The 13619-nt window shown below is 38.0% G+C and overlaps 1 protein-coding gene across 3 annotated transcripts in view; it reads right to left on the reverse strand.

Moving 5' to 3' along the window:
* Positions 1-419: 419 nt before the first annotated feature.
* LRIG3 (leucine rich repeats and immunoglobulin like domains 3) overlaps positions 420-13619 on the reverse strand; it is a 43140-nt gene continuing 29940 nt past the window's right edge. For all 3 annotated transcript variants that reach the window (XM_027900816.1, XM_027900817.1, XM_027900818.1), the window contains 8 exons: positions 13161-13324; positions 10409-10729; positions 9592-9873; positions 8696-9148; positions 8335-8493; positions 7115-7258; positions 6754-7029; positions 420-4360 (listed from right to left, as the gene is read on the reverse strand). In XM_027900816.1, coding sequence (XP_027756617.1) covers positions 4116-4360; positions 6754-7029; positions 7115-7258; positions 8335-8493; positions 8696-9148; positions 9592-9873; positions 10409-10729; positions 13161-13324 — 2044 coding nt within the window. In that variant the 3' untranslated portion in view covers positions 420-4115. The remainder of the gene's footprint in view (positions 4361-6753; positions 7030-7114; positions 7259-8334; positions 8494-8695; positions 9149-9591; positions 9874-10408; positions 10730-13160; positions 13325-13619) is intronic.

A 13619-nucleotide genomic window follows, 5' to 3' on the forward strand; every position in this document is an offset into this window, starting at 1 on the left:
AAATACACAAAAAGCATTGTAAAGAGCACAAGAATGCACGTATTTTATTGTAAATATTTTATTTCTGCCTCCTCAATAATGCATTTACTGCACATTTGCACCAAAATCTTCCTAAAGCTGTGGCTAGCCTGTCCCCCCACCAATTCCCCTCCTCTCCTAGCATCCAACCACTCCTTACTACCTGCAACTGCACTATGCTCTGTAAACTGAATCCATTTGTCCTAGCCTGACACCACAGTGATAGGACAAGCAGAGAAACTGGAAGCAGAATAGTGTAGGTTATCAAAGAAGGTCCCCTGAGGACATGGGAGCAGCCTGGGAAACAGGAGAGGCCACATGTGCCTTCTGGTAAGCGATAGCGTGTGCACATATGCTATTTCAGTGGAACTACTGACCCCTAAATACTTAAGCACAACAACCACGAGAAACACCTCTTGCCACACATTAGTGAGCAAAGATACTGTTGCTTTTATTCCCTGCTGCAACACTTCCCTGAAACATAATAAAGGAAGGTATCTGGTAGGTTCTTCATGGAAGTAAAATGGTTACATACAAGAACTGCATCTTGTTATACATTGGTTTCTTCCCTTCACTAAATAGGCTGAGGCTCTCCTCTCCCTTTAGTGTCTTAATAATTTCATTAGGCTGGTAAATTGACATCCAAGCAGTCAGTCACATTCTCTATGACAAAGCAATACACAAAGTGAGGAAAAAAAAGGCAAAAACTGAGAAAGTGTAATTCTCTGAGATGTGTCACATCTGCAACAAGAAGTCTTGCAAGTAGCTAGTAAAATTTCTGATTATATATGTATTTAAAAAGCAACACAATCCTCAGTTATGGTCCTGGCCTGTAAGGTTGACAGAACACAAATGTCTGCAACGCAAATCTACCTTTTAGTTTTAAGTTTCTTTGAAGAAGCTCAAGGAGTAAGGCTGAAGTGTTCAAGAGATCCCCAAGACTGAAATGCTTGGAGACACTAATGAGTCCTTGGTTGGAGAAGTGGTAATATTCTCTGGCAGAAACTTTGGGCCTAGCTCTTTGCCATTTGTCAAGATCCATTTACAGTGAAGTAAAGAACTCTAAATTAAACCATTTGGTGCTGAAATACTGTAGCACTTTGTAAGGTTTTGTATTTGAAATAGTAACAGCCGCCAGTATGCAGCTATCCACCAGTGTTAACTTATGCACGACATTTAGGTTACTGTTTGGAAATGCTTGCTCCAGAGAGATTCTAGTAAATGAGTAACTCCATGTATCTAAAATTACTAAAATTATTATTCAGGGCTTGCAGAAACTATACCTCAGCAATTGCTTGCATGAGTTCAATGAGTGAAAATTCTGTTGCGTAAAGTATTAAGAGCATACTGCCTTTAAAGAACATTCTACAAGTTTTGAGTCCAAGACAAGATTTCAATTGCTGCTGGTCATGAAACTGCAAAATGTCTGTCATTCAGCAACACTTGTTACTCATTCTAAGACTCTGAGATGCAGTATAAAATTTACTTACTGTTGGCAGCAATATATTTTCCCATCACATCAACTTAAAATTTAGCTTTCACCTGTGTAAATACCCAACTCTCAATTCCCTAACATCTGCATCTTTAGAGGGGAAAAAGAAAGGGGAGGGAAAAAGAAAAGAAGATAACAGAAGCAAGTGCACTTGCAAGCCTTTAAAACAGATGTTTTGTTACATCAGTGGCCTTAAAAGAACTACTAAGATATTACAACTATCTTGAAATTTACAGATTACCACTCTATTTAAGCACAATCCATTAATTAAACACAAAAACAGACTCACAGAAAAGAGGACTTTGGAGCTTTCACTTCCATTTCTGAGTATTTAAGGCATCAAAAAAAAGTTTGAGTCATTTGTATGTTTAGGTTGCTAAATGAAATTTGATAGAAAGTATTTAAAATTCATTGACCCTGAACATTTATTTAGGTACAGAGATCCAAGCCTTTGGAAAATTAGGATCTTTTCAAGGAAGATGAAAAAGTAATAAAACGGCAATGCTACTGTTCTCAACCTTCCCCCACTACAGAAAATAAAGCTTGCCTTTTTATGATAGAGTTCTTAAGGATAAACATTAACACTGGAATGAAGAATGTACTTACTGTTTATAACTCTGGTGTTTTTAATATGTCAAAAGGACAATGTCTGGTTATAAACAGGAGCTATTACAGCCCCCAGCTCTTCTCTCCCTAAAAAAGGGGTCACTAGGGAGGGGGGTGCAAGGGGAAAAAAGGAGAGCTATTGAGTGAATAAAATTTAAGATTTCTTGCCTTATCGACTTATAGGTTTTGTTTAACTCATGAAAAATTAATCTCTTTCAAATGCACTAAATTATAATCAAACGCATATCAATGTCTGTCAGCACATCAGCACAGCTGGCAGCAATGAAGACAAATTAACAATAAGTCAAAAAATCTGGCAATATGATCAACTAAAGCACGCAAAATCCATTCTATACACTTAGACCACCAATGACTGAGGATGGATTAACTTCCTGTCTCTAATACTGGTGCCTAAATTAAAGGGAAATTGCATTGCAATCTGGGTACCAGGTTTCTGGCTACAAACATCTAAAAGCCCTTAGCTCAGCTACACCAGGCAACAAAATCTTTGCTTGAGCTTTAGCCATGATGCCTGTGATGGCCTACTTTAACAGCTGCTTGTAATTTAGTTTAAAAGAAGATATTTGGCAACCATGTAAGTTTGCACCTTCAAAGCAGGCAGATTTAAAAAGCCAGTCTCCTGCAGTATTAACCATTTTGGGATCTCACTGTTCTAACGGAGTGATGAGAACAAGATTCACAGCTTTTTAAAGTAGTAGGCATCTGCACATAGAAAACTAAGAGTGTTTTCACTTAGCTTTAATTACTATGTTATAGTAAGCATTACTCTTTCTCCAACTTCATATAGTTGAAGATATTGTGTTCATTACTACACAAGAATTTACAATTGCTCAACTTGACTGAGCAATTAAATAAAGCAGAGATCTCATCTATAACCAGAGAAGGGCAGCCAAGTAAGGAACAGAAGCACAAATTAAACTAAAGTAAACATTATCTTGTACTTGGATTACCTTCTCATGTTAGGCATGGAATGGTTGTAGGAGCAGAAAAGAGGGAGAAGAGGTATGGGAAAGCAAAAACTCAGGCATGCACTGCATATTTGGCAAACACTGAACACTAACCCACTCAGAAAAGAGCAGTGTTACCAGGCAGATATACAGTGCCTTTTTTCTTCTTTTACTAAATAGCTTAATATGCATTTGTGCATCTACTGTGTATATCCTCCAACAGATGCAGGCACACTACAACACAGGCATGGAAAAACTGCTGGTACTACAGCCTTGTGTGCATGAAAACTGGGAGCGTGTGCGCACATATCCAATAGTGGAAAATCGCTAAGAGGAAAAGATTTGCATACTTATTTTGGTTGAAACAGCTTCAAGCCACTTTTCCAGCAGCCATGGCAGGACCATACCAACTCTTTGAAGATGAACATATTTTACACAGTAAATCTAAAGGTACAAGTTTAGGTCAAACGAAGGTGCAAACATGCATCAGAGAGCACCCACATACCCAACACTGTCAAGAAACATAACTCACACTGTTCATTCTTCATACACTAATGTGGGTCAGAGACCACACAGCAGCATATTTTATTAAAAGTAATGTGCAAATAAGATGCATGATACCTGCAAACAGCATGGAGTTTCCATTTGTAAAAAGGTACAAGTAACAGTAAAAAATTAGAATGCTTACTGCTCATTTCAATAAAATGAAGTCTGACATACAAATACATATACTGTATTATTTACATCATTAATTTACAAAATATATTTGCATTTAAAAAGATAAAAAATAATTACAAATATAGTATTTTTATAAGGAATGTTTTCTTGGTACAACAAACATAGAGCACTTTGGCAATTATGCTTTATTGGAATAAAAATACATTTTTTTCTTCTGAATTCTTAGCATCATGTGGTTTCTTTCTTTCCTTCTTCTTTTACTTATTCCCTTTTTAAATAAAATTCCATACTGAGGTAGTAGTATGTCAAAGTATTTCTTTGGTTCCAGAAATCAATAGCAAGTCCAAAAAGAGCTATGTATCCAAATCACAGGATTGAAAAGTAGAAGTCCTAAAGTTTTCAAATGACTGTTTGCAAGTGTAAAAGCTATTTTCTCCTCTAGAAACTGTCCTTTCCTTTCCCTCCTCATCTGCCTCTGCATCAAAGTCCAGTGAGGCATGATGATTATTATGGGAGGTTTTTGGTTGGCGATTTGCTGGCTGTCTACAACTTGAAAGAGAGTCCAGCTGAGGCCTCCATAAAGGTTTTCCAAATGTTCCTGAAAGACAGTAAAAGAGTGAGTACAAGATGCTAAAAGCTTTGTGCCTCACCAAGGGCTGCATGTTGGAATGCAAGCCAAAGACTGACAAAAGAAAAAGTTCACCAAAGTGAAATTTTACTTAACTGTTGTTTTACCCCTTGAAAGAAAACATCCATGTGATCACAAGCATAAAGCAAGATTCTGCCACCTGAGACATTAAAAACATTTCCAAAACAGTTGTATTACAGCCACCCACAACTTTCTTTCATTTTCATAAGTACTTCCATACTCATTTTAATTTGCAGAGGGTGGTGAGGGGGGAGATGGGAACACAGACCAAACTGCAAACACTGCACAAGACACTTTCTAATGCAAAGGTCACAGCAGTCTCCCTGTTTTGTTCTTCAGTGAATATACGATCTGTCATGCAGTTCAGAAAAAATAAAACAGGTATTTAAAAAAAATTTAAACCCCTGACCTGTACTGGGTTATGCAACATCATCCCACAGTGCAATCCAAATGCTAAAGAATTTTTTTCTGGCTAGCATGTCTCATTAATAATAAAGGTCCAGCTAGCCACATGCTCCATTCATAACTGATCATCTAGCCAATTGTGGGCAAAGAGAACAGTCATAACCCAAAGAGAATTTAGCGTTTCGGTTCAATCTTTATAAATAATTATCTGGATTCACTAGTCAGAAAATAATTATCATCAACACCTCTGCAAGAAGGACCTTCTCTTTTTTCACTGATACAGTTATTGCAAATCAGTGTCTGTAAGAGACACTCAAAGGACTTATTTTTAGAGGAAAACATGCCACAGGCTGATTTTTAAGAACTTAAGATTTTATTAATAACTTAACGCTACAGTCTTTAATAAATTTTGAACTCAAACCACCACACTTGTGCTTTTGCTTAGTTGCTAGAAGCAAGGGTTTCAAGTAAAACTGCCATCTGAGAAGTTACTAAAAATGGAATTGTACAAGATCCACATTTGCATCAGTGATTTGTAGAGCAATTTTAACCTAACACAACATGAAAGGATGTTCCTCACAGCACCAAAGCTACAGATGAATCCCATCTTAAAAACAAAAATCCAAGCTATGAACTTCCTGATTCATGCATTGACAGCAATGTTAATTCCAGTTGTCTTCATTATGATTGTATAGGCAAAAGGGGAGTTAAATTTGAAGACAATGCTGAAAAAGTGAATTCACAACTAAGGACAAGAAATCTATCACAACTTCTTCCTCAGCCACTACCTCTAAAATCTAGCCGTAGGTTCTTTGAGGGAAGAGCACTAATGATTAAAAAGCATCCAAGGCAGTGATGATGCAATTTAAGTGGGGTAGCAGGATAAGAGAACAGATGAAAAGAGTAGCTCTGCATAGATTTTTAGGGCAGAAAGAGGACTATGTGCCCTTGATATGGCATTAACTCCAGGGTATACCAATGTAGAGCTGAACTGCGTTCTGCAGGAGCCCTATCTGCACAGTCCCACCACAGTAACAGTGGCAGGCAGCCAGGGGGCCGGCCATGTATAGTCAAAGGGCCTCTGCCAGATGTCCCGGCATCTGCAACATTTTATAGTTCAAACATCTGGCTTTCGAAGGGGGAAAACTTCAGAGGTTGAGCCTCCCTCCCCACCCCCTGAGAACAAAGAGCCCAGTGATGCAAATTCCCCCAGCTCCCCTTGCAGAGCCATCAGACCCAGGCCTTGATCAGCCAATGCTGACACACCAGCTGGGAAACAATCCACAGTACCAGGGCTGTGCTTGGTGCAAAGATATCACAAGGATGAAAGCAGTATGTGGTTTTATACGCATTTTAAACCAACCAGCCCAACCAACATCCAAAACTTAAGAAGCTTCAAACGTAAAGCTTTTCTCCTTACACCCACCTCTCCCTGCAATCTGGATTAAAATTGTAAACCCTAGACTAAACTTTAGGAACTCTTTTTGTTGAACCACGAGAAAAGGACAAAGGAGGGGTAGAGAGAGCACTTTTACATACTGCCTTACTTTGCAGGGTAAATAGTTCTGTCTCCCCATGTTATTTGGTACATAATCATACAAGTTCAAGTCTCCCCACCTGCCCTGAGCCTCCTGGGACCTTGCATACCTTTTGCCTGTTATGTATCCTAACATTTATGGAAATCTGCCATCTATATTAAGACAGAAGATAAGAATCACGTCACTGGGGAGACTTTCATGTAAGTATGAGCTATTAAGACCTCCCAGTAATCTAAATATTCTCATCACATAGTTTTACTATAATCACTTTTCTGTTCCTCAGCTTAAAATACTTGGGAAAGAAAAAGTTGAAAAATCAGTTTTAATTAGTGTTGTAAGGAGGAAGCAAGACAGCAAGGATAACAGCAGCTCAAATAAAAAACAACAGCTAGAACATACCCATGAAAGTGCTGTTATTCATAATAGATAAGGGCTCCAAACTTCTATTTAAATCAAATGTGTCCAAGTTCAGACTTTTGCATTTTAGTCCAGTTCCTTCATTTTGAGTATAAATAGAATTAATCAATCTGCTACTTGTAGCCTGGGTCCCAATAATGCCAACACACTGGTCAAAGGGATCGTCCAGTGGAGGCAAGTATTGATAGCATTCCTTTTTCCTTAAATATCCAGACTCATAAGGATCCAAGCATGCTGTTCTTTGGTCAGGGCTGCAACCTAAAGAAAATGAAAAATTGCTTTTATATAGATTCATCATAACACAAGACTGAATTAGGACTAAAATTCCCCCCCAACAACTTACTTGCATTGTATGCTTCAAATGCATCAGGACCATATGTGTTTCCTTTTAAATACAAAGTCCCTGAAGTCCCCAGATAGGGGCATAGGAATGGATCTGCAACACCCTCCAAGTCTGTTTCACTGCCATTATCTAGGTGACAAATGCCTTAAAAAAAAAAATTTGACATGTCAGTATCTTTTCTGAATCTTTAGCTTAAAGTTTCTTAAGAATCCCACATGTTCAATTACATTTCATAGTGTATTTTAGAGCTTGATTAGGTTTAACCTGACCTTTGATGAGACTTATAATTCTAGCAAGTGTTCGATTAATTAGCTTGACAGAGAATGTGTCACACTATGTTTCATGATACAACCCCTAAATAACAAAACAAATCCCATCACAGGGATCAGAGCCAGGGACTTCCTTCTTCTAAAGCACTAGAAGCCAGGTTCACGCTCTGTCTCACAGATACCTTCTGGAGCCCAGAATGTCAAGATAAAGTATCTGGTGGAAGTATCTGAGGGAGTCACTGGTTGCTTGAACAGCTGAAGAGATTTTCAGTTCAAATGTTCCTGAAAGCTTTAGACACAGTCTGTGGTTCTTGACCCACAAAGAGGCTGCTCCTCTCACTACCCTACAACTGTAGCACTATCTCATAACCACTCCATTGCCACCTGTTCCAACTCTTCATTGTATCTCAATCCGCACCTCTTCCCAACAAGATGCCTTTTCCTCCCTAATGCAGGTATGTTACACTGGATTTTCAGTGGCCTGATGTATAAATATCAAGGACTGCAGCTTTTAACTTGCAGTCACCTTAAATCTTTTATTGACTCTGACCCTAATGACTTTTCTAACTGTAAAGTTCAAAGAGTTAAACTAAAGTTACACTGTATTACCACATATATCTACATTCCATTAAAGGATCCTTTTCAAGCTGTAAGATCTGAAGAAATGCTGTTGTTCTGGACACCATTCTTTTGGAAATGTGATTATCAGCTTAAATTTACCCTTAAGACTAGAGAAAGACTTCATGTTTTAATAAAAGCCATAACATTATTTGGATGAACAGATCCAAGCTCCTGTCACTACGTTGTTGAAGCAATACCAAGCAATAAATTTCACATTCTCAAACTTCAGTAAAGATGGTTCTTTACTGTTATTTCTACTAGTCAGAAAACAATAGCAAAACTACAGCTACTCAAGCAACATAGAAAATTTGCTTCGCATTTTATACCTACCATTACTGTCTCTCTGCTGCAAGAAATACCCTCCTACAGAAGATGTGAGGAACTGATGATGACTACCATTTTCAGAAGAACCATATCCATCCTGCCTTTCAGCTAGTGTCCCCTGGGACGACAGGTAACTGGGAATGTCAGTAGGCAAATTTGTTTCATCTGTGGGGATGCAAAACACATACAAAAACCATCAGCATACTTCATTTTGTAGAAGCATTTTTAAATCTGTCAGCAAAGCACTGAAGTAACAAGTAATTCGCTCTTCTGAGTCAAAGCACTCAAATGTTCCTACAATAAAGTTGCTGCAAAGCAACCACAAACATTTTTTTGTCTTGGAAAGGAAAACCTTCAGCTTACACACCTGTATTTGTGATGCTGCAATCTTCATTTCTCCTTCTTGTGTGGTAGATGATGACCACCCACACCAAGGAAGTGCCCACCACGCAGCAAACCACAGCTATGATCACAATGCCAACCGTGGCCCATCCATCATCATCAAGTGATGGAGCAATATTTTGAGGAGAATCACAGGTGGGAGTAGGAATTACACTAAGACGGATGTTGCCACGTTCTGTTCCAAGTGTATTAGACATTTCACAGGTGTATTTTCCAGCATCTTCTACATCTGTATCCACAATAATTAGTAATTGATTGCCTGCAGCAAAGAAATGTCTTTCTGTTACCACGAGAGGGCTGTCATCCTTAGTCCAGTTCAGTCGGGGTGGAGGACTACCACCAGCAATACACTGCAAAACTGCAGTTTCCCCTTTTGTTACAGTTCGATCCATCAAAGGCCGCAAAAATGATGGTGTTTCTGAAAAGAAAGCACAAGCCTTATATCCTAAATGACCTTGTAAAAATGAGAACATGTCCCTTTCCTTTGGAGCTCAAGAGGAAAAGCTAAATTAAATGCATCAATAAGGCCTAATGAAGCTTACTCTGATTCTCAGAAAAAACTCAAGGACTTTGAATTTATCAGAGTCTACATCTTACTTGTCAATTGATCAGACCTAAATGCTTGATTACCTCAGAAAGCAAAAAGGCCAAAGCCTTAAGCTGCAGAGAACTAGAATAAAAATGGTTAACAAAATGTTACGAAATCAAAAGTTAAACAAAATCTACTGTCTCTGAATGCAAAGAGAAGCCCCTTTGCCCCTCCCCGGCACATCACCTGTGCACACACCGAGAAACATAACTAACTTTTATTATTTTGCATCACAATAGTGATTACGCCATTAAGGACTGCCAATATCTTACCTAGTACTGTTAATGTTGCATTAGCTGAAATGCTTCCAGCAGTGTTTTGAGCTGTACAGCTATAAACGCCTGTGTCCTCAATCTTTACATCAACAATAAAGAACACATCATCTTCAGGCATGACATGCATGCGCCTCTTGCGCGCTGCAGGAAAATCTGTTCCACCATCTTTCTGCCAAGCGATCTGTGGGACAGGATGCCCAACTGCAGCACATTCCAAACGCGCCATTGCTCCAGCTCGAATGGTTAAGTCCATGGGGATCTTTGTAAATGAAGGCAGCACTAAAGAAACGTTAGTGATACCAAAATGAATACATGATATACACTTTTTCTTTTTTGCACATTTTCTTAAAACCCTTTGTTGGCCTAAAAATGCCAGAGAAGCACACAACCTAAATTTATCAGTATCCAGCAGAGAGAAACGGAGGGAACTGTGAAGTATGTGAGACCCCCTAGATGCAAATCTTATTTCTGTGAACAGCCTCCTACATGACCTTTCTACAGCATCTTGAAACAAAGCATACACTTACCTCTGTGAAGACAAGATTAATGTTTTTTCCATCTTGTAAGATAGATTTTTGTCAGATATACTATGAATCTTGTTACTTGTTTTTTCCTATACTATGCTTCAACACAATGGGACCAGATGTAAAAATGAATGGTCTGATCTTGGAAGTAGATATATTTTCAGAAAGAATTCCAGCATAGTAAGGGGTCTTTAAAAGATGAAGATGATGAGAATGGGAAAACTATGTTCACGTATCTTGATTAAAATCATTCTACTTTTAAGTCCACATGCAAAAAGTAACATACTTACTGTTTACTGTAAGTTTGGCTTTGACTGAGTAAGATGAACCAAAGTGATTTGAAATAACACACTGGTATTTCCCTTCATTACTGAACTCAACATTGCGCAGTCGAAGGATGGTAGTGTACTCCATCACTTCACCGCCCTGTGCCCGGAGGTGCGCATAATTCTCCATTTCAGCATCTTGCAGTAATTCATTGTCTTTCTTCCATGCAAAAGTCATTGGGGAATCACTGCTGCTGGCTGCCGAACACACAAAACTCAAATTGGAGCCTTTGATTGCTGACTGGGTTTCTGGTTGGACAGTGATCTGTGGTTTAGGAAAATCATCTGCACAGAAAGGAGAAGTAGTAACACAGGGGAAGAGAGAAAAAAAAAAAAAGGTGAGGCCTGAGGACTCTTTTCAGAAAGAGTTTGTAAGGTTTGTTTTATAGGTTTGAGAGAGGAGTCAGATAACTGTTTATAAAATGGACACACAATGCTTTTAATTTTCATTAGCCTTTGCGCATTAAAGATGCGTTTATTGTGCCAAGTCATCTCTCATTGAAAAAAAAAGCACATTTAAAATCAGACTATGTGTATAGTTTGTTTAACAGTAGCACTGAAGACAGAAGAACTACCCCCTGACATCTGTAAGAACTATTCTGAACATCAAGAAGCCTACCCTTCATATTTACAACATCAGAGGCTGCTGTGAGTTTTCTTTATTGAAAGCACCGTTCTTCTGCCATCAGAAATTGTAAGTTATAGTCAAGGGTTTCACTCAAACCCACAAACAAAAAATCATGTACAAAAATCAGTGTTTCAGTGATCTGTGGCTGTTTGGTCCAAAGGGGATGAAAATCCAGTCTCCAGAAAAACTTCACAGGAACCGCATGAAAAGCCCTGTGCCTCAAATACTCTTCCCTGCACCAGAGTCCATTTTTATCTAGCCTCCTTGTCTCCTTACATCTCATTTGTTTGGGAACCACATATCAAGGTCAAAGTGTTATTTCCTAAAAGAATCTTCACGCTGTGTGTTAAAAAAGAAAATAAGATGTGCAGATAGCCTAGCCTTGAGCTGTCTGCAAAAGACATGCAGGTCTGAAGCTGTGCTCCAGTGACAGGGCAACCTCAATCTGTGACTCCAAGCATGGGCTTTAAGAATCTCCCAGGCCATTTCATCCCTTATACCCAGGCCTTACATGACAAACTATATCATTTGCAAACTAAGTTGATACTTTCACTGACTTTGCACAGGGATAACTAAAATAAAGCACTGTAAATACTTAAATTAGCCTTGTGAGAGGACAGGAGAATATATTTCAATCTTAACTGACAGGAAGGGAGGGATAAAAAAGGTCACTCAAATGAGTATATAGTATAGAATACAGAACACACCAGGATAATACTGGCACTGTGTTTTGTCAGAACAGAACAATTTGAATGCGTATTTGGATGAATGTATCACAAAGACACACATTTATACCCACATTTTAATTTCAGACAAGAGTCACACTTCTCTTTAAAATTCTATAAAAGCAAAAGCAGTCATTGTCAACTCGTAAGGTGAGGTGTGTACACCCAAATCTCTAGTGATGACACACTTTAAAGATTTAAGTGAAACACTTATTTCATTGTAATAAAAAGGTTTTAGTTACTTCTGCATGACAATTACATTAAGTAATAAATATAACAACTATTAGTATACTCCTTTTTGCTCATACATCATAAAGGGTCTGAAATTAGTTAATTAAAATGGCATTCAGCGGCTAAAAGAAACGTCAGAATTTGCTAAAGCCCCTGGTTTAACAAATAAAAGTTATACATTTAAATTCCCAATATAATTTTTTGACAGAATGAGTTTCTCATAAATAAGGACATATACTTCATATGTACTCCTTTAACCACCACGTAATCTATAATTTCCTGCACTGCTAACTTCTCCTTTTCAGCAGTAGCCAGCACCTACTCATTATTTATTAAATATTTCACTGCCAAAAGGAAGAGAGAAAACAACATTTTTTGTATACTATTTTATACTCTGTACCTGTTTTCCCACTGAAAAAAGGATATGAATTGCAACAGTAAAAATTAACCAGTTGTATTTGCTATGAGAGATAAATTATTGAGAAGACCGTTACTGTTTTGTCTACAAATACTGAGTTTGAATCCTTTTTAGCAAAAAAAACAAAATGTACAAACAAAAATACATGATATCTAGTTAGCTTTTAATTTCCTGATATTTTTTCAGTTCCCACTTTTTGTATCAGAGTACCTAAACACACATCTTTATTCTGAATACTTAGCTTTACTTTTCTTTAAATAGAGAACACAACATACAGGAGAATAATGAATGCTAGTAAACACATATAGAAAAATTTCATTTTCAAGGCAGATGCTATCACCTCAAATTCTCAAGCAAAAATGTTTTACTAGCACTTATTATCTGGTAAACTGAAATACAAAATATCAACGGTGTAAATGGAGGCATACACATTTACCAACAACAACTATCAAGCTTTCGTTTGCACACTATGCTACGTACTATGTAAGCAAGTTGTACCTAAAATAGAAGTCAAAAGACCATCACTCCCCAACTTGTACAAAGCTACGAGTTTTGAGCATCTACATCACAGTCTGGGAACAGAGGAAAATGTTAATAAATATCAAATCCTCTCCATTTTATTACAGAAGTCAAAACATACCAAAGAAACTACAACCAAAACTGAGCATACAGCAAAATTTGTTCTATGGAATGAGAAATAGAGGCTATACTTACCACAGACAAACCCATCCAGGCTGACAGCAAAAATACTTCTCCCTTTTAGCAGCTGAGGATGGGCACAACTGGCACTTACAAAGCTCTGGAAGCTGTTCTCTGACATCCACTGTGGTAGCCATTTTAACTGGCAGTCACACAAGAGACTTGATGTGTTGAAGTGCCTGAAAGAAAGCAGTTGCATTCAAAGGTGGTTTTTCTATTTGTAATACAGATCTGTAAGAGCACACATTAGTAACAAAACAAATTTTTAGGCTGAACACATGTATCACAAGAGAAAAGACAGCAATATTGTTCAGCTCAGGTGTAGTGACACTGTTGTCATGACTTCTACATTCCACAAAACAGACACATTATCCTGAACTCCCAGCTTCTGCTACAAATATGAGTTCAGGCAAACAGGTATATTTGTACTGTCTCAGGTACAAAAGTACAGTCAGCAGTATGACACGTGGAATG

This window comes from Empidonax traillii, unplaced genomic scaffold (assembly GCF_003031625.1).
Source record: "Empidonax traillii isolate 1590-97213 ecotype Southwest subspecies unplaced genomic scaffold, ASM303162v1 scaffold751:size306445, whole genome shotgun sequence".
Classification (NCBI taxonomy): Eukaryota; Metazoa; Chordata; class Aves; order Passeriformes; family Tyrannidae; genus Empidonax; species Empidonax traillii.